This window comes from Schistocerca americana, chromosome 4 (assembly GCF_021461395.2).
Source record: "Schistocerca americana isolate TAMUIC-IGC-003095 chromosome 4, iqSchAmer2.1, whole genome shotgun sequence".
Taxonomy (NCBI): domain Eukaryota; kingdom Metazoa; phylum Arthropoda; class Insecta; order Orthoptera; family Acrididae; genus Schistocerca; species Schistocerca americana.
The window spans coordinates 203,804,655-203,826,208 of NC_060122.1; the positions used below are offsets into that span (position 1 = coordinate 203,804,655).

The 21,554-nt window shown below is 42.0% G+C and overlaps 1 protein-coding gene across 1 annotated transcript in view; it reads right to left on the reverse strand.

Annotated features, from left to right (window-relative positions):
• Positions 1 to 5,967: 5,967 nt before the first annotated feature.
• The window catches only part of LOC124613178 (sodium-coupled monocarboxylate transporter 1-like), a 95,697-nt gene continuing 80,110 nt past the window's right edge, over positions 5,968 to 21,554 (reverse strand). The window contains exons 12-13 of the mRNA XM_047141817.1: positions 17,882 to 18,057; positions 5,968 to 9,098 (exon numbers count right to left, since the gene is read on the reverse strand). Coding sequence (XP_046997773.1) covers positions 8,834 to 9,098; positions 17,882 to 18,057 — 441 coding nt within the window. The 3' untranslated portion in view covers positions 5,968 to 8,833. The remainder of the gene's footprint in view (positions 9,099 to 17,881; positions 18,058 to 21,554) is intronic.

A 21,554-nucleotide genomic window follows, 5' to 3' on the forward strand; every position in this document is an offset into this window, starting at 1 on the left:
ATCATACTTAGTTCTACTAAGCAACCATTACAGGCACTAAAGATGGATCTCCGTCTTCGTGTCTTTGTCCTCTACCTTAAAAGAATGTCTTCGGTACCTTCCATTGATTACATCTTCTTCGTGACAGAAAACAGTTACACAAATCCCACCCATAGCTTAGAAGTGAAATTTATTCCTTAATTTTCCTTGTATGTGAGAAATCAAGTAAACAGAAGAACTAGTTTCAGTTTTCTGTCGTTATTAGAGCTTCGTAATGCATTATACTACGGCAGAGACTCCATAGCTCACAAGCTGCGACTGTGGCAATTCCAGCTTCAGACATGGCGCACTGGCAGTCACACTCTCTGCTGTCCACGGCGTACTTAGTATTATCCCTTCAAACAATACTCTCAGTCCATTAGGTCAACGGCTGACGTAATCCACTGGTAATGGACGTGACAGTCTGTTGCAATGTCCTTTCTTGAGTATCACAATAGCTGGCGACGTCGCGTCGCAGCTAGCCATGTCCCAGATATCACGTGAAACTTCCTCCCACGTAAGTTAAAACCTAACACTGACTTCTGTGTGACTTTATCTCATAAGTATGTATTTCATCTCAAATTAATTTGGTTATTGTGTGCAATAATAAATATTTTGAATTGCAATACTCTCCTCTAGCCTGACTTTTTCACCATAATTCTCAGAGGGAATTTTGTTCCAGTGAAGCTATCTAGAGGTGTGGTGTGGCCAGTCGAAATCGCAAAAACCTAAACTGTTAATACAAATATTTCAAGCCAACATAAACTACATAGCATAACGTCAAATTCAAATAATTTTCACTAGGATCGCAAGTGTAATTACACGAACTGTAGCCTTGAAATTCCAGTAACGAGGAAAAGAAAACTGCTTGGTATCCGTAGAGACAGGTTGTTAGTTTAAAGGAAACTTGAAAGAGTTGAAAACGGAACTACTTGTGGTAAATAAAGGGTTTCCTATATTCATATTCGATTTACAATTTCAAATGCCTCTCAGTCTTTACAAAAAAAGAAAAATTCTAACACTATTACTGTTGTAACAGCAAAACAGACTTTCATGTTTTGAATGGCTCTTAAATAAAATTAGGTACCACACATGAATCCTTAACGTTGCATTTATTAGCGGCTCGGCGGTATTGTGCACTTTGAAAATTTGAGCTCAGGCGCTTAGATAATGTCTACATTCCTTGCGTGAGCTATACAAACATTTCAAAAACCTGAGATTTAGGGCACGATGTCCCGGGTTCGATTCCCAGCGGGGTCAGGGACTTCCACCTGCCTCGAGATGACTAGGTGTTTGTGATGTCCTCATCATTTCATCATTCATGAAAGTGGCGGGATTGGACTGAGCAAAGGTTGGGAATTTGTACAGGCGCCGATAACCGCGCAGTTGAGCCCCCCACAAACCAAACATCATCATCAACGGAGGCTAGTAGAAATCGTTGCGTAACAGAAGAGGTATTGAATGTTAGTGATGAAAGGGGAAAATACAAGAATGTCGTAAATTAAGTAGGCAAAAATATATACAAGCGTCTCAAAAATGAGATCGACAGGAAGTGCAAAATGGTTAAGGAGCGATGACTAGAGGACAAATGTAAGGATATAGAGGCATATATCACTAGGGGTAAGATAGATACAGCCTACATGAAAATTAAGGAGACCTCTGGAGAAAAGAGAACCGCTTGTATTAATATCAAAGGCTCAGATGAAAAACTAGTTCTAAGCAAAGAAAATCAAGCAGAAAGGTGGAAGGAGTGTATAGAGGGTCTATAAAATGGCGATCTACTTCAAGGAAGTATTATCGAAATGGAAGAGTATGTAGAAGAAGATGAAGTGGGTGCGTGAAGAATTTGATAGAGAACTGAAAGAGCTAAGTCGAAACAAGGCCCCACGTGTAGACAACATTGTATTATAACTAATGATAGCCTTGGGAGAGCATACCCTGACAAAACTCTACCATCTGGTGAGCAAGATGTATGAGACAGGCGAAATACCCTCAGACTTCAAGAATATAATAATTATAATCACAAAGAAATCAGATGTTCACAAGTGTAAAAAATTACCGAACTATCAGTTTAATAAGTCACGGCTGCAAAATACTAACACGAATTGCTTACAGACGAATGGGAATACTGGTAGGAGCTAAGCTTGGGGAAGGTGAGTTTGGATTCCGTAGAAATGTTTGAACACGTGAGGCAATACTGGCCCTACGACTTATCTCAGACGACAGATGTAGGAGAGGCAAACCTATATTTCTACTATTTGTAGACTTAAATAAACCTTTTGACAATTCTGATTGGAATATTGTCTTTGAAATTCTAAATGTAGCAGGTGTCAAATACAGGGAGTGAAATTGTATTTACAATTTGTACAGAAACCTGATGGTAGGTATAAAAGTCGAAGGGCATGAAAGGAAATCAGTGGTTGGGAAGGGAGTGAGACGGGGCTGTAGACTATCCCCAATGTTATTCAATCTGTATATTGTGCAACGAGTAGAGGAAACAAAAGAAAAACTTGGAGTAGTAAAGTAAAATCCATGGAGAAGAAATAAAAACCTTGACGTGTGCCGATGACAATTTAATTTTGTCAGACACAGAAAAGGACCTGGAAGAGCAGTTGAATGGAATGGATAGTGCCTTGAAAGGAGGATATAAGATGAACATCAACAAAAGCAAAACGAGCATAATCGAATTTAGTTGAATTAAATCAGGTGATGCTGAGGGAATTAGATTAGGAAAAGTCACTCAGAGTAGTAGATGAATTTTGTTATTTAGGGAGGTAAATAAATGATTGTCGAAGTAGAGAGGATGTTAAATGTAGATGTTCCTGAAGAAGGAAAACTTGTTATCATCGAGCATAGATTTACGTGTCAGGAAGTCTTTTCTGAAAGTATTTTTATGGAATGTAGCCATGTATTGAAGTGAAGCATGGACGATAAATAGGTTAGACGAGAAGGGAATAGAAGGTTCCGAATGAGGTGCTACAGACGAATGCTGAAAAATAGATGGGTAGACCACGTAACTAATGATGAGATACTGAGTAGAATTGGGCAGCAGAGGAATTTGTTGCACAACTTGACTATAAGAAGAGATCGGTTGGTAGGACATGTTTTGAGGCATCAAGGGATCACCAATTAGTATTGGAGGGGAGACTGGAGGGTAAAAATGGTAGACCAGGAGATGAATACACTAAGCAGAGTCAGAATGATGTACGTTGCAATAGTTACTGGGCGATGAAGAGACGTGTAGAGAACAGAGTAGCATTGAGAGCTGTATGAAACCAATCTTTGAAGACCACAACAACAACAACAACAACAACAACAACATATGTTTAATTTTAATGCTGAGATTGAAAACACACAAATTCCAAACAAGTCTGTTGTACCATCAGCTCTGTATTGCATCAGTAGTGACTCGTTGCTTGGACTATTTTACAAGGTTTTTCAGTCGTTATAAATGTGTTTGCAAGTTGATTGATATAATATCTCTTTATTATCTTTCTCAAACTTTTAGCCGTAGTATTCCTTAATCAAATTTATGTTTGACCAAAGTGAAATTATTAAATAATTGAATTAAAAACTTTTAGAAACGACTCATAAAACATAAATAAAAATGAGGCTTTATTGTTTTCCAGTATTGTTTCTGCTTTTGCAACAATATTTTCTTCCTCACTAAGCATTTAGTGAGCTCATTGCTAAAAATTTACTGACATTTATTTATCGTATCGTATAAGGATGAATTCTGTGATTCTCCTGATGAATTTTAATAAATGTTGTCTGGTGTTGTAGTAAGATTTGTGTGCTATATGTAATGCACTACAGTTCCTTACTTATTGCTCCAAGATTGTTTTATGACTCTCCTTTATATTAGTATTAGTAGTACGATTCTCTTGTATTTTATCTCTAACTTCAAAATACACCTTGTTTATAATCTTAGCATATATCATTCAAAAGTTGTGAGAAGAACTATAGGTTAACTAAAATCTTTCGTTGGTATAAGTTTTTCAATGGAAAACTTAACGCGCATTTCTGTTTTTTTCAAATGATCACCTCATTGTCACTTCTAAGCGTTTTTTTTGTGTTGGTAGGGTATAGGACAAAGGGCTTGGAACGTTTCTGTGTTGCATACACAGGGTGTTCTGAAACAGTCTGTGCTGATAAATAAGTCTTAAGAAAAAATTCGGTCCGTTGCGTCATTTACGACTTCGTTGGCACTGATGTTAGCTAATCAGGTCATTGCGCGCGCGCATATTAAAGCGCTCTGCTAGGTTAAATTAGCGTCGCTTCTTCTTAGAGAGTAGATAATAGCTCACTGTTCGGCCTTGGGATCGATGTCGATACTTACTTCTACCGCAACGTGTCTAATTTTTGTATCGCTCTCTTGTTTAGTTTTAGGATCCCCCTCCCCAGAACACATTTGGCGACATTGTCTCTGACGGGCCGCTGGAAATTGCCCGCGCAACCAGCTGATGGGCTAATTCAATGTTAAATAACTCGTAAACTGCGGAACGTATCGAAATTATCTTATCAATATCATTTCTTGAACAACCTACCTTGCAATACCCTTACAAGCTTTTCGTAATGCTCTTCACCTCACTGTATACTCAAATGCAGCTTTTCTGTAACCTACGGGTTATTCGACACTCTAGCATCACAACACCTTCATGTTACACGCTGCCAGGGTTCAGGCGAAGCACGGTCAGACGTCACCAAGATAACCTTGCCCACAGCTCTTCATACGCCGTCGTGTCCCACTGCAAAGCTGAACAAAGGCTCATTCTCTTTCTTCTTCCTGTATCGGACGTACACGAATTTCGTCTTGCAGAAACAGTCACAGTCCACATTATCGTGCTGTAGTAACTGTCTGTTGAAAAGGAGGGAAATCATCATAAAGATCGTATTCTGTTTATCAGGCTGTCGATATGTTTGGTTTTCTGTTGTTTTGTCTAGTCATTCTTGGCAAATGGATCAATATTTTCTGTAGGTAGCTAATAATGTCTTAAACGACTGACATGGAATTTCGAGGAGAGGGTGAGGAAACTGTGCAAGATAAGGGATCTATATTAATATTTTTAAACACGTTTCTTCAAATATGTGCATGTACTGCGAATTTATTGTACAGTGTCTTAATTTTGGTCAGTACCATTTTGTGATAATTATTTCCGTACATAAAGAGTTTCTTGTAGGAAACATAGTTTTTGAACGCTGTTATATTCAGTACCGGAAATTGATTTTTTGGTTTATGTCTCTGACAGAAAGCTTTAATATCTTCTACCATCTTTAGTCGTGGAGTATGATAGAATTGCAAGAAACCGATGGGGTCTTCACTCGACAGGACGATTCAGTTAAATATGTCAATGTCAAAAGTATACCAACAGATCAGGTAGGATGAATTCTGAGAGCACAAATGTTCCGGCTGGTATTTTCTTCAGTGGTGGTGTTGAAAGGATTCTGTCTCATCCACCTTTTATGAAAGCATCATCTGTAATTATTAACTCAGTTCATCTAGTCTAGAATATTGCTTTCCGGTATCTTCTTGTGATTCAACAACGCCTCGAAGGAGGATTGGGCGAAGAATCAACTTCACTGATTTTGCTTCTTTTTATATCAGGTATTTTCTTCAGTGGTGGTGTTGAAAGGATTCTGTCTCATCCACCTTTTATGAAAGCATCATCTGTAATTATTAACTCGGTTCACCTAGTCTAGAATATTGCTTTCCGGTATCTTCTTGTGATTCAACAACGCCTCGAAGGAGGATTGGGCGAAGAATCAACTTCACTGATTTAGCTTCTTTTTATATCATATCAGTGTCCTACGTTACCCTCTTCACGTAACCTAATTAGATGGTTCAAATGGCTTTAAGCACTATGGAGACTTAAGATCTGAGGTCATCAGTCCCCTAGACTTAGAAATACTTAAACCTAACTAACCTAAGATCATCGCACACATCCAGGCCCGAGGCAGGATTCGAACCTGCGCCCGTAGCAGTAGCACGGTTCCGGACTGAAGCACCTAGAACTGCTAGGCCACAGCGGCCGACACCTAATCAGAGATTGTGATGTATGAATACTTAATTGGGAGAGCACGTGTAATCGAAGAACGCATATAGCTTTCTTGGTTCTTGTTGTAGAAGAGTGGGAACATCCATTGAATCTTAGTGTGACTGGACCGAAGGCGGTTTGTCCCTTTCTTTTTAAAAGTATGTCTTGTGCTTTATTAGTTTGATCAAGGTGCGGACTGTCGAGTTATCCATCAAACTTCTGTTTGGTAAGCTATTGTGAAGATGAAGCGGGCTCTGGCATTTTTAACTTCCACCTGTCTGGGCAAAGTGTTTGGTGCCGCAGGGTTGTTTCTTGTGACGATTGGTTGGCGGCCACCGCCACTCTGGAAGGATGCATCAGAGCACAAGGTCTGGCTTGTTTTAGAAAACAGTTTGTAACAACAAGCTAGGATCTGATGACGTGGTGAGTAACACGTGCTATTCCGGGGTGCACTTACGATAAAACGTTTTGGCAGAGATCCAGTCAATCGTTTTCGTTACTCATTGCAGGTTATATGTTCAATAATTAAATTCAGTTATAGTTGGCGTTATATCACTTAGATCTGTGTGTATAGATTTTTTATCGGTTTTAATTTTAGTTTTGAAAGGATGACTTGGTTTGTTTCGCAATCCAGCCTTGTTAGGACTTCCTGATTGTGGTCGACAGATTTTCTTGAGTATAATGAATGGTCGCATGCTAGGTTTGAGGACAACAGAATTCAGATCGTAGGAATTATTGTTTTCCTTACATCGCCATAGTGAGTGCCTGAATTTTTAATGCGTTTGGAAGATCAACCATGTCCGATCTCCCCGACAGCAAGAACCTTTTCTGAAAGAATAATGTCCATAGAACGGATTAAGAAATCAAACGTCGTAAGGAACCATTGTGCTATGGCGAACCTTGCTTGTTAAATGATAACTTCGAAGAGAAAATACCTTATTTTAGTAAACGTCAAGTTCCTGGAGTAGAGCTCAGCCTATTCACCTGCATGCGTCTCACCGCTCCTAATTGATGAGAACAGGTGTCCTTGCTTGAGAAGTGTTATTTTAAATCGTCAAAGAAATTTGTTCCTTGGTCAGTCGCACTGAGGCTACTTAATCAGATTCAGATTTAGACAGATTCAGATTTCCAGATAGATCCAAAGGTCAGATACCAATATATTTTCTTGCCTAATCATGACGGCGTTTTTATTATTTGATTGGTTGGATTTGCCCTTGATTCTGATCTTAAGCATTATGATAAATGTGGTATACTCTTTTCGCCTTATCAAATGTACTTGTTAGAGATGTTGTGTTTCCTATCAACGTGAATGGGAATTTTTAAATGTAGAAGCCTAAGACTTGCGTAATAATCGTGTCTGATAATGTGTTGTAATGAAAGAGACAAGGGAAAAATTTTTCAGATTTTACTTTTCATTTGTTTCACTATCTCCACTTCAATATGTTGTTTGTGACTAGTGAGCTCTTTCTGCGAGAAACAAAGGTAATGGTTAAAGAGGATCACTGACACCCTTCAATCTGAAGTAAAAATATTACGTCGGTGCATAAGTTCGTAGCGTTTTTTTTTTTTTTTTTTTGTTTTTTTTTTTCAATTCCGATTGCTATGGGTTTTCTTATAGAGTGTCATTTTCTTATTGTAGTTCACTGTTGCCGTATAAGTTAACGTAGTGTCAATTTGCCACTTCGACATAGTGAGTGGAGCTGAAGACCCTAGAAAGGGGAAGTGCCAAATAAAGAAATCGGATCATTTCCACCATATAATAGTTCAATGGAGGGGCGACAGCAGCAGAGGGAGCCAGAAATGTTCGCACCGTGTTTAGGGACAATGTCACTGGATCAGAGAGCAGCAACAAAATTATTTAGTCGTTTTAAAAAGGTTTCCTTTTAAATTAGTGAAATTCCACTTTACGTATAAAGATCATTTAAACGTATTACTCAGCAGTTATTAATGTCAGTGTGCTCGAGAACTCATACATAGGATGAACTACGATCATTGCATCATCTTGAGACTTTCGCATGGACTGGGGAAGGATCAAAGATAGGGTGTACAGGTACCGCTGGCTCTAAGCCAAAATGACAAAAATCAGCGAGTGGCCATTTGTGCATCTCTGCTTACTCGTTATTAATTTGTTCGTGAACGACGCCGACCATTTCTACCTTGTCTCATTCCTGGTAAATGTTACGGTTAATCCCAAGCAATGAGCTACTCGCATCTACAAAAGATATTATGCAGCTGGCGGCACACCGGCAGTGGGTGTATGTCGCGTTGCTTCCGCGACGTGTAACCATCACTACTGACCTTTACTGTGAACAGTTGAGACGTCTTGCTGACGTAATCCTACAATAACGGCCAGCAACAGTGCAATAACGCCCGCCCGCATTCTGATAGACTGACGAAAAGACACTTTACAGGCCTTGGGTTGGGAAATCATTCCGCACTCACCTTATTTAACTGTTCTTTCGTTCTCAGATTTTCACCTTTTCCGCTGTCTGCCTAACAAACTCCAAGGAACTTCTTTCTCAGTTAAAATGCGCTCCGAACATGGCTCGACGTGTTCTTCGTCTCAAAACCACGTGATTTCTAAAGTAGCGGAATCACAAAGTTACCCCATCGTTGGAAAACTGTTGTAGTGGAGGACAATATATTATTGGTGACTAAATCTCTCTTATGTGCGTCTGTCGTGTTTATTAAACTTTTGGAAAAACGCTACGAACTTACACGCCAACCACGTACACTGTCGTAGTGTTTGCGGCAGACGCTTTTCCCCTGGTACCCATTAGCTAGGGGTTGGCGTCGGTGGCGGGCTTGTGCTGTGTCCCGCGTGGCAGCAGCTCCTCTGCGACAGCGGGGTCGTGCTGGGCCGCTCTTCTGAGGTCGGCGGGCCGCACCTGCGGCGCCAGCAGCCTGGGGTCGATCTCGCCGGGCTTCAGGGGGCCCGTCAGGCGGCTCACGACCCAGCCGACGGTGACCACGATCAGGGCGCCCACCACAGTGTAGTACATGTACGACAGCCGGAACACCAGCGGCACGTCATCCGCCGAAGTGCTGTGGGAATCGACACCCCATTAACCATAGCCATCTGTCCGATACACTCAGATACATGGAGACAAATCATGTTCGCTAATCGCAGTTACCAATGTCAGCAGGTGTGCCCTGATTCTTCATACGAGGAGCGTTCAGTAAGTAATGCAATACATTTTCTATACCAATTCCTGTTGAAAACAGTGAGTTGTTATTTGCGGGACATAGCGATATATTCCCGCTTCAGCCCCTACAGTGCCATGCAGTTCCGACAGATGCAGCGCTGTATGTAGCCTTCAAAATGGCGTCCGTAACGGAGGTCCGGTGCAAGCAGAGAGCTGTCACTTAGTTCGTTTTGGCGGAAAACCAGAGCATCGCAGATATTCAAAAGGTGCTAGCTGAATATCTACGAAGACCTAGCAGTGAAGAAAAGCACGGTGAGTCGGCAGAGGTGTCTGCCATCATCGCAGCAACGTCACGCAAACCTACCGATATCCTTCCGCACATATATGTGACTCTTGGAGTGTTGGAACGTGTGGACACACTAATTCGAGGTGCTCAATGGATCGCACTCACACCACTCTCTTCTGAACTGCATGTTGTGAATAAAATCTTCGGCGCTGGCTGCTAAAATTCTGTTATTAAAAAGTCACAACCAGTTTCGCATCTGTGGACATGCACCTTCTGGTGATATATATCTTTACATTTTAAACATTCATAACGCGGAAAAGTAAATGCTAAGAGCCAAGTCCCATCGTTCATTTTCAAGATTTAATCAATAGGGCCGGCCGATGTGGCCGAACGGTTCTAGGCGCTTCAGTCTGGAACCGCCCGACCGCTACGGTTGCAGGTTCGAATCATGCCTCGGGCATGGCTGTGTGTGATGTCCTTAGGTTAGTTAGGTGTAAGTAGTTCTAACTTCTAGGGGACTGATGACCTCAGATGTTAAGTCCCATAGTGCTCAGAGCCATTTGAACCATTATCCAAATCAATAGGACGCTAAAAGCGTATGTTTTCTTTGCCGCGCCATGAATGTTTAAAAAAATAAAGAAGCCTATTACCTGCAAATCCATCTCCACTGATGCAAGAACGGTCGTCTTAACATTTTAATCAGTGTTTTAACAGTCAATGTGTAAGCTTATTTCACCATGTGCAGTTTTGGCTGTGTTCAACAGGACGTCTCTGTTGGTAGTGTTGACACACTCGTCTACGAGATGCGGTACTCGGTGTGTGCCCGCTAGGTTCCCCGTCGCCTAAGGAAAGACCATAGACATCAATGAAGGACCACCTGTGCGAAATTCCTTGCTCGTTACGAGGCTGATTCTGACAATTTTCGTCGAACTTCGTCGCAGGAGACGAAACAAGAGTTCACCCCATCGAAACGGAAACAAAACGGCAATCCATAGAGTGGTGCTAACCACCTGTCTTCCGAAGAAAACGTTCAAAGACGCACCCGCAGCCCGTAAAATCATGGTGACGTTCTTTGGGACACTGAAGAGTCATTCTGTTTTATTTCCTCCTTCAGCATCCTCGTCGCCACGAAAATGCAAACGAACCTCTCCTCCGTGACAACGGAAGGTGTCATCCATTCAGCGCACCAGAGAGGAGCTCACAAAACTTCATCTGACTGTTCTTCCGTCTACTGTTTGGCCAAATGAAGCATGCTCTCCGCGGAAAGCAGAACGCCGATGATGGAGAGAATACTGCTGCAGCAAGACGTTAGCTCCGACGTCGAACGGTAGAGTGGTACCATGCGGGCTCACACGCCCTCCCATTAAGGTGGCTTAAGGTCGTCGCACGGTACTGGGATTTTGTCCGCCCCGATATCTGAGTGTCTACCCGACGGGAGACCCTAATCCCACGACATTTACATCTACATTAATCTACAATCGATGTTAACAAATTTCTCTTCTTCAGAAACTCTGTCCTTGCCATAGCCAGTCTACATTTAGCCGGCATGGTAGCTCAGCGTGTTCGGTCAGAGGGTTAGCTACTCTCTGTAATAAAAGAAAAACTGAGTGAACGGATCAACGAACAACCTCAACGGGTCAATCGGACGTCCGCACCGAAAAAATTCAACGAACAATATCGAACAAAAAAATGCTGGCACGGTATCTCAGCGTGTTTGGTCCGGGTCCTAGCTACCCACTGTAATAAAACAAAGTTAATCAATCAACAATTAATTTAAATGGATGTCTTACGACGTCCGCCCCGAGCAGATGCAACGAACAAAAGTGAATAAAATGAGATTTAAAAAAAATAGTATGACAGATTGCCGTCCTACGAGCCCGGGTTCGATTCCCGGCTGGGTCTGAGATTTTCTCTGGTCAGGGACTGGGTGTTGTGTTGTCTTCATCATCATTGCATCCCCATCTGGCGCGCAGGTCGCCCAATGTGGCGTCGAATTTAATAAGACCTGCACCAAGGTGGCCAGATCTGCCCCGTAAGGGGCCTCCCGGTCAATGACGCCAAAAGCTCATTTCCATTTTACTGGGATTATATTTCAAAATAAGGTTTTGCAGCCAAAAGAGTGGGGCATAATATGATGTACTGGAATACTGAATAAAACTAATCTACTGTCAGAAAAAAATGTGTTGCATTACTTATTGCACGTCTCTCGTACATCAATGAAAAATCTGTTGATCATCATGGACAGAGGGACATAAGCTGGTCTGGTAATTGACAATATCAACGAAATTCGCCAGCAGTCGTGTAACTGAAATATTTTATTTTATTTTGACTACAAGTTTCGGTATTCCTCTACGCTATCTTCCGGCCCCATTAGCATCTTCCAAAATAAACGATACTGTCGGACTGGATGTCGTGAATTCAAACCGTTTCACAAGTGCTTCATTCGAAGGTTTGATAGCTGCTCTATCAAGTCTTCGAACGAAGTACTTGCGAAACTATTTGAATCCATGACATCCAGGGATATATAGCACTGTATGACAATATTGTTTAATTCGAGAGATGCATAGGGGCCTGAAGATGACATAGTGGAATGCCAAAATTTGTAGTCAAAATAAAATAACAGCTCAGTTACCGGGCTGTTGGGGAATTTCATTGATATTGTCATTCAATGAAAAATGTAACATGGATGTCATAAAAACACGTCTGCCTTAGGTGCTAAAAACAGGGCAGTGAATATCATTTTGAGTAACTATTTTCTATTTTCCTCTTCCTCATTTTTCTTTTATTTTTAAAACTCCCTATAACTATAATAGCGACGTTGAGATTTTCTTTCCTCTCACTTTCTTTTCACGAGGCTGTGTCAATAAATATGTCGCGAAGTAGGACTAGGCATTATTGCCGCGTGTAATAGCCTGAAATTTGTTTTCTTGGTTAACGTACACCCCTTGTAAAGTGGACTAGGCGTCAGAAGCCTGCAGCATACAATTATTGTGGCTGCCATTGCATCCAACGGGTGGTCTCTTGGTATATAAAAGGTGTACTTGGTTCGTCTAACAGCAGCAACCCACAAGACCGAAGTGTACTGGGGGATGTAAAATACCCCTGTATGTGGAAACAATGTACCATCACTGGATAAATAGGACTGCCAGGTCACTCCTCCTTTGTGACCGTCCTTGCCCTTCGCTAAGTTTCTGTATCCAACAGAACACAGATTTTCGTGAAATACACTTCTGGCCATGTACGGGACAAATTTCGCTTTGGACATACGTTGTGGACAGTCCCCGGATGACAAAAATTGCGTTGTTCTATTAGGATACACACTCATAGCCCACGTTCTATCTTAGTCTGACTCCAGATGATTAACTTCTGGCTGCGGATAGCTGTATATCGGATACCTTCCACGCGGTATGTGCTGCCACCTTGTAGATACGCGTAGACGCGAAATTTAAAACGATGTGAGCCATTTTGGCGTTGCCGATTCACTTTATGACGCGCCCCCGTATGTCACACAGTTTTTGTGTTGCCCGTATCCGAGTAATCCTCATCTTAATGACAAATTGAAATCATGGAACTGTATTATGACACATTTACTGCGTTATGACCGGTTTCGATCGTGGAACTTTTTCAGGTTAGTCTTGTTCCTTGAACTGCAAGGGTTCCTCACTTTTCCTGGTAAGGCAGACAAGAAATAATCTACAACATTAGTGTCAGATGAGGTACTCAACATAATTTTTAAAAAGAATCTTCACTTTCCAAAATGCTCAACTTGTTGCTTAATTCCATTTTGTACACCTTCCAGTTCTCAAATAAATTCTTATAATCTAGCTGAGATTATCAACAGATTAATCGCTGACTGGAATAAATTATCTTTAATTTCTTGTTATTGTGTTACAGTAGACACAATAAAAAGAAACTGACGATCATTTTTGGACTCAGAAGCAAATTTATTCGTAGTCTCATCGTATTAAAACAACAGCTTTACTGCTTTACATCTCGGTTGGAAGTTGAAATAAATTTTATGATCTACCTTATTCCTCGCTATCGTTCCTTCTAAACTTGTATCGTTTTTTCCCTGCGTCTGTCAGATAATATGGAAACGATTTTTCACAATATATCATGCAGATACACAGTACACTAGTGTTCGTGGGATTTACATGTAGCCTACATGAAGTAATTGCTCCAAAGTAATAAGCACGCAACATTTCACATCACCAAATCCAATACAAATATTTGGTACTAAATCTCCTGGTTTCCTTGCTGTCATTAGTGACTTCTATTGGCAGCTTCTACAAATCTGATAAATCTTGTAGACTTAAAATCCGAAACAGGGATGACAGTATAAGAGCTTATCAAAACGGTATGCTGGGGTCTTTAGCGATTACTGATAATGCCGATGATTTCGACGCCGTACGAAATGTCGTTTTCCCACAACATATTTTTCGATCAATGACCAACTGTACTGGCCCATGGGGAACCCTTAGACAGGTGTCCATTAAATGAATTGTGGTAGTGATAATGATCGTAAATTAGTACGATTGCGAAGCACAAGCAGCTACAAACTCTCTACAGACTATTTTACAATGCCAAAAACTTGTCTGTTCATTATTGAATCACTAACAGAGCCACTCAGACAATAATAAAGAAATTGTTTCACAATGGTCAAGATCTCCAAAGGATTCACTGAAGTCAAAGTACCCTTTAGAAACGTATATTGATGTATATGTTACCCAAATATAAACTAATTTGACTGTGATGGGCGTACCTTCTGTGCATCGACCGATACGAGAGACGACAGTCTCTGAACGGTGTTCTAAGGAATATGTTCCTTTCCGTGTGCAATACCGAAAAGCATCTGCAAAGCGTATAGGGCTATCTTGGACCAGATCATTGTGTGCAATGCCCCAAGGCAGCAAATCGTGAACACCTCAAGTGTACAGAATTTCTTCACTTGGGAACAGGATGAAGTGCAAATCAACAAGTGTGGCATACAAATTTCATATAAATGAAGAAGTTTAATTCGAATTTTTTTCGTGCATCTTTTCTTGGGGCAACAAGAACTTCGCTTAGGAATGAAAGATAGAAAGACAAACGAGCGAATGAGAAAGCACATCTAAACCAAAGTGAATACCACGGGTGATGCAACGATTATACTGTACAATAATGTTTAACGCCCTCTTCGAACGGAAATACGTCATCGGCACAGAAGTCATGCCCGACGGATAGCCTTTTCCCAGAAAGTTCTAGAAAGACGTAGAAAGAGTGTTTTCGCCAGGTTAATGGCGGACGGTGACGGCGAACACATTTTTCAAATGATACAGCTTTTTTCAGTTAATTAATTACATAAAATAATTCAATTACCAACCCTGTTTCCAATTACCACTTTACTGATAGGAACCTCACGAAAATAACACAACTTTAGACCAAGACTGGCTGACTGGATATTGAAAAAGCCACATACGTTGAAACCGCTTTTGCCAATTAGGTATGCAGTGTTTTTTTAATAACAAGAGATGTAATGAATTACCAGTGATAACATTCTGAGACGTGCGCCCCTACTGAAGCGAGTGGTAGTGAATGCTACATAATAGACTCTGGTACTTGTCTGGAGAATCAGCCAGTTTCAAAGAAAAGTTAGTGATACTCATCGCCCTTCCTCATACTATTGCGAGCCATAGTACTGTTTTTTCCACGTGTTGGAAGAAATCTCTGAACGCAACCTGTTTCTCCAAAAGACAGCGACTTATCACTTTGCAGGGGTCGAAGAGAAAAGTTCTAAAAAACTACTCGTGAATTTCTTCGGCGATGTAAAAGTACTGTGAATAAAGGAGTGACAGCGTAGCATGGTGAAATAACTATCATTTCTGTACTTGTCCAATAATATGCAACTTCTCCATAAACTTGCCGTTTAGTGTGAATTAGCCACAGTCCTCAATCTTTATTATAAAATAATTATTGTACGGGGTTCTGTCCTGGCATGTTACCAGCAACACTATCTCTTAGAATGGGGCATGTGTAGTCTCAGTCTTAGCCAGTCGCCGATGTGGTAAGGATGAATATTCCCGAAACACATTCATACGTTATCTGTTTCTGTTAGAGGGGGTAGGAAACCGTTTCAATAACGTCACTAAATTTTCAGGACTGTTGTTTCGAAAAGTGGAGTTCTTCCATTAATTCTCGAATGTGTTGTGCGAAATGAGTTCTCCCATTGTTCACATCAATACCGACGACGTACCATCAGCACTTACGTTTCTTTGCTTGAGATCCACTTCGCATTTATTTAAAAGCAGTGCTTTCCCCAATTAGCGTGCATAGTGATACTAACATAGATTGATTTCTTGGAGTCATTAGATTGGTGACTTCGGGTGATGAGCTTCTTGTAGAAGCTGGGTATAGTGTGGAACTGCTTACTCAAAGTTATCCCCTTCAACAAATATTTATTAGCTTCGAAGTGGTTTACATGAATTCAATCACGGGATTTGATGCTGTTTCTATGTTACTGGTGCAGGAATCTTTGCGTGACCGGACCGTCATCTCTGCACAACGCAAAGATTTCGAGAACATAGATTTTCTTAATGGGCGAAACAAATGATTTTGCACAGAATGAACCCTAAATTGCTCAGTGGTTGTCTAACATAACGGTAATTATGAAATTTGGTAGTTTTCGTGGGATAGCTTTGTCTCCGACTTGAGTCACTCTCTACTATAGCGTCTTGCTCGGGTATGGGTCAGTGGTGGTGGAGAAGGGACTATTCCTTGTTTTGGTACTACGTTGCGAAGGTATTTTCTGACGTTAATCCAGGGCAATTCTCCTCCTTACATGTACTCTCTAAATCTATTCACGCTGGCCTCCCTTAACGAAATTTTATTCAGGTATGTCTATCATGCAAGTAAGCGACTACAGCGCTGTGCCGTTTACTAATATTAGTTCTTTTGGTTCATGGGAGTCGTTAATCATTATAATAAATCGTGTCTTAATCAAAACAAGTTTTAAAATGTTAGTTTCCGCCAAGCAGTTCCGCATCCTGTTGTTGTAGCCCGTATGCGAGGCGTATTCGTAAAGTAAGGTCCGATTAGGCGCGAAATGGAAATCAATGTGAAAATTCGACGTAGCTTTGCATAGATAAGTTGGACAGTGTCTTTAGTGTGCCTGTCGATCGCTATACGGCGCTCTTTTCAGTTCATAGCGCAAAGTGATCGCGTAGAAATGTCAAACAAAAGTGTCTCCCGCCAGGTATGTGGATCTAGTGAGAGATTTCGCCTGAAGCTAAGCAGTCTACATAACATAAATGTCAAGCGTTTCTTTCTTCAAGACAGTTTTCAACTGCATTCCGCAGAGGCAATGAAGACGCTCCTGCAACCTTTTCGATGGGAAGTGTTTGATCACCCACAGTACAGCCCTTAATCGGCTGCCTCCGTTGTTCGTCTCTGGTCACAGCTACCGCTGGCTACGAAGACAACATTTTGGCACAAACAACGAAAGACAGGCCAGTGTAGAGAATTGGAGGAAAGCACAAGCGGCTGCTGTGACGAAGATACTGGAAAGATTGTACAACGCCACGACAAATGCCTGAGTCGAACCGGTGACTATTTAGAGAGGTAGCTGGAAGGCGTGGCTAACTGTTGCGAATAAAAGATTTTTGATTTCCGTTGTGGTTTTCATCTCGCCACCGATCGCAACTTACTGTCCGAAAAGCCAGGGTATATAAAGAATTCAAATTTATTCTGAGTCTTAGTTGTATCCAATCTGATTTCACCTGTACTGGGTACTTATATGATGTGCACTACTTCTCAGTCTAGCCGAACCGTGGTTCAGGGACTTAACTATTGCACACTGAAAGATGAGTGCCTTCTTCGCAAAGATTTACATCATCCCGAAACGATCGACATTGCACGCATGATGGCCTTGACTAATAAGAAATTTACACACATTACTTTCTTCCACCCTTCATTACTACAGCGCAAATACCAAAGTCCATGTTAATATGTCTTAAACCAATACAAAGCTTCCGAATATGACAAATTGAATTGTCAAAAAAAGTAAAGCATAATAAAAATATTTTTGCAGTTCATGACTGAAATTTTATTCTGAAAAATATGTAGCACAGTTTGAAAATTGAAAATTACAGCCAGAAATGAAATTATTAAAAAAGAAGACATACTAAGCTTGTATTTCATATATCTTATCATTACAAAAACAGCGATAATAGTTATATTTGGAGACTCCAGCCAAAAATGAGTAGCAACCTAGCATTTTGCGAGTCCTGTCATGCAGTTTTTAGTAGAAGTGGTGCGCTAGCATATTCTCTGCAGAAACATTCACAGCCACAGCACGTTACTAAAAGTACGAAAAATGACAGTATTAACAGCTTCAAGCGGTCGCAACTAGGGTAACTCACCTGGTCGCGGCGGCTGCTGCGGCGCTGTACACGCTGGCTGTGACGTTACCGGGACACCCATCCACGGAAGTCGGCAGCGGCGGGTACCTGACTCTTCCGGTGGCTGTGGCGTGTTGCGCGCCGGTTATGAGGATCGCCACGGCGGTCATGCCGCAAAGGCTGCCCGCGATGGCTCCCTGCGGACAGACACGGCCGTCACTGCTAAACGCGAATCCACGTCGACAGGTACTCTGCACTCCACTCAGTGAGGACGGTACGGCTGTCTCCAAGCTTCTCGTTTTCCTTTAATGTAACTGGGTGTTGTGTGACTCTAGGACATGTCCGACAGGACAACAATTGATATGACCGAGCGCGTCGCCTCCATTACATGTGTTTCGGTGCGGATGCACAAATAGCGTTAGAATACCTGCGAGAATGAGGAATTTGTGAGTAGGAGGTGTAATGGACGGTGGTACACTACTGTGGCAATTCTGGGAAAATTGAAAGAGAAGCTTTACGAGTCTATTATGTAACTGATGTACTTGTGCGCAGTCGCAGTGCGTTAGATTCGATTGTGGTAAAGTGGATCGTTCTTCGTAGGGAGTCACCGGCATGGGTTACCACCTACGGCGAAGCTGCTGGTAGCTGCCTTAACGTCCGCAAATCGAGAGCCTTGGCTGTAGGTGCGGGACTTCCTGCAGACTGAGCTGCTCCTTTGCGTGTAGCTGATACTCTCCGATGCTTAGGACCCGATTTCGCAAGTGATCTGCGGCGGACAGTTGCCCTCAACTGTCGACGTCTACTTTCCCAACTACGAACTGGGCTCTTAGATCACCATTTACCAGCACTTGATCTTCTGCAACGCTCACAATATATAAATGTTTATTTGGAGTCACGTATCACCCACGTGGTACACACTTGCTATTCCGCCATCAATGGCCCGTCGCATGCTAGCGGCACTGGGTTCGTTTGTTTGCCACGGTTTCTAATTCAAGATAAAGTACGAAACCTTCCCCCTCCCACGGTGCAGGGGTGGTTTAGGTCTGTATCATGTGCCTGATAAAGTGGTAGCCCTTTTCATTAGCTCTCACATGACCGTTGTGGCGCCGTAGTCCTACGTGCCTTACCAGCCTAATGCTGGAGGCCCTTGCACCACGCTCTCTCGCAGCACCTATCCAACTTTCGCAAGTCCCGCCGCCATGTTTTTACTTCAGCTACTTTTTCCTTGAACCGAACTTCGTCCGTAATGTGATACCACTAGCGCAGTTGACATCCACGAAGGCGAACAATGGTTTCTCACAGCAGCATAGGTCACCGAACGTGGTTGAGTGGAAGCTTCGCAACATTGACTGTCGTGCCGTTTGGCGATCGATGTGCGCTCGTTATCTTGACACAGACGTTCAGTCTGCATAGTACCTTACTGTTAATGGGAAACAAGTATGCCAGGCATGCCTTCTCAGGATGTAACTCGCAGACACACCGTTGTGTCATGTTATGGACACAGACGAGCACCGCCTAGTGTAGTTTGTCGAGAGGTGTCTGGTTCTTGGTGCGACAGATGTTGTCCCTAAATTACCCGTGCTACTCCTCATCAGATACCTACTCAACTGCTCCTCTTTCCGGACGCGGGATACTTCCCGCAAGCAAGGACGAACTCTGTGAGGTGGATTTGTGGACACGCAGCACACTACTTGATTGCTGATGGCGAGAAATGTATCCTTGACTTTTGGCAGTTTCTTAATGAACGCCACTGTGCAATTGTCTACAATCCAAAATACAGACAATTTTTTTTTTTTTTCAATTTCATCTACAGTGTCTTCCTGAACCCACTCAAGAGCTGGGAGTTGCTGTCATGAAGAGTTGATCCTCGCTTCTTCCACACTTAGAACCGATATATTCAATGGTAATTGGAATATTCTCCTTATACTGACGTATTGCTGCGCCCTCATCCTCACGTGACGCCCGTTTCCTGATATTCTAGGTGGTATTAGTGATAAAAATGAGTAAATAAATAAATAAATACATAAAAATAAAAGAGAACGAAAAGAAAAATGAATAAATAAATGATTTTCATTGTTCCACGTTCCCTACGCTTTCCATGGTTCCTGGACGGTGGGGATGGGACATCGCGGCCAGGCCTCGGGTTATGACCCCTGCCCACTTTGCCACCACACCTCCCTTTAGGCGCCGGGAGGTTTCCTTTCCCAAAAAAGAAAAAAAATGAAAAAAAGTGGTTAGCTTTCTAGCTCCGTAAACCGAACGTGTATGAGACGCTGGTTCGACTTCCGCTCAAACCTTTTTCTTCTTGTAGAAGTGTAAATTCTCTGATATATGCAAAAAATCTCCGCCTATACTAATCGTTTTTGCTACATCAGCTACGTCTCACCATTACGTAGGTCAACTGCCAAAGGGGTTTGCCTCTGTGTCTGCAGTTCGAAGCGTCGAGGTGCAAAGACGTTCCGGGTACCTTACCAGATACCAAGCGTAAGGGATTTCGAAAATATGACAGGAGAACTCTATGTGTTTCTTCATTTACTTGTCGATATTTATAAATATGTTTGTTCTATTAATTAAATTTAATTAAAAATAATAAGTAGTCAAATAACATCAAATTCACTAATACGTCCTGCAGGTACACGTGTTTTTTTTAAATTTATATTACCTCTCAAATGTCACACTAGTTAATTACGACCAGTGATGAAAAAAAAATATAAATCAAAAATTGAGGGGGAGCTGAACCGTCACTTCACGTATGTTCGTCTTTCGACACTAGAACGTTAACCACTTCCCCACCAGGATGTCTAACATACAGCAACTACGCACAGATACATCAGTTACACAATATACGAGTGAATCTTCTCTTGCGATTTTCTCCGAATTGCCACAGTAGTTCACCTTACTACTTGCACGTTATGTTGTCTGAATGGCCTATTAGAGATGTACAAAGTTTCACGAAAATCTGTGATCATAACGTCGTGCCCTCCCCTTGTAGGATACAGGTATCTATGAGCTACTCCGTTGTGTGAAGGACACTTTTTGGGACTGCAACACAACACTTCACGTATCTTATAGTCACTTAATTTGAAGAGCTTAAAACCATTTTTTCTAATTATTTGCACTTACGTGTTTTGTAACTGATTAGTGTTTACGAAACTTGTTCTAACGTGACATTTCATGTTAGAAGAACATGCTGGCAATGTCAGCAAAATTCTGTTGTGTACGACTTCATACACAACGTTAAGGGGAAGCGGGCTACTGAGTGGCACGGCATTTGTCATCATAGGAGAACTGGACAGGAGCAGAAATGGTTAGCGACCATATTAACACATTAAACAGAAGGCTGCAAGTGGGTTGAGTGGCTGTCGCCGGCCGTTCTATATTGCAGCGTCAGATGGTGCTCGTAGTCCAAAGCCGCTGGAGGCGTGGCTCAGTGAACGCGCACCATTGGGTCCGCTAGATCCCGCGCGACCGCTATCGGCGTCAAACGGAAGCTTGCAATTCCGTTGCCATCTTGATTCGCCAGTAGGGTGCTGATTCAAATTCATAATGTATGGAACTCAAACATAACTTTCTGAGGATGAGTGCGACCAGTCGTAGTAATGGAGGAAAAGAAGAGCGTTGCTAATCATCTGTGGTGGGATATGGACGTGAAGTGAGGGCGCGCTAATGCCAAATGGAGATTGTTGTGCAGTCG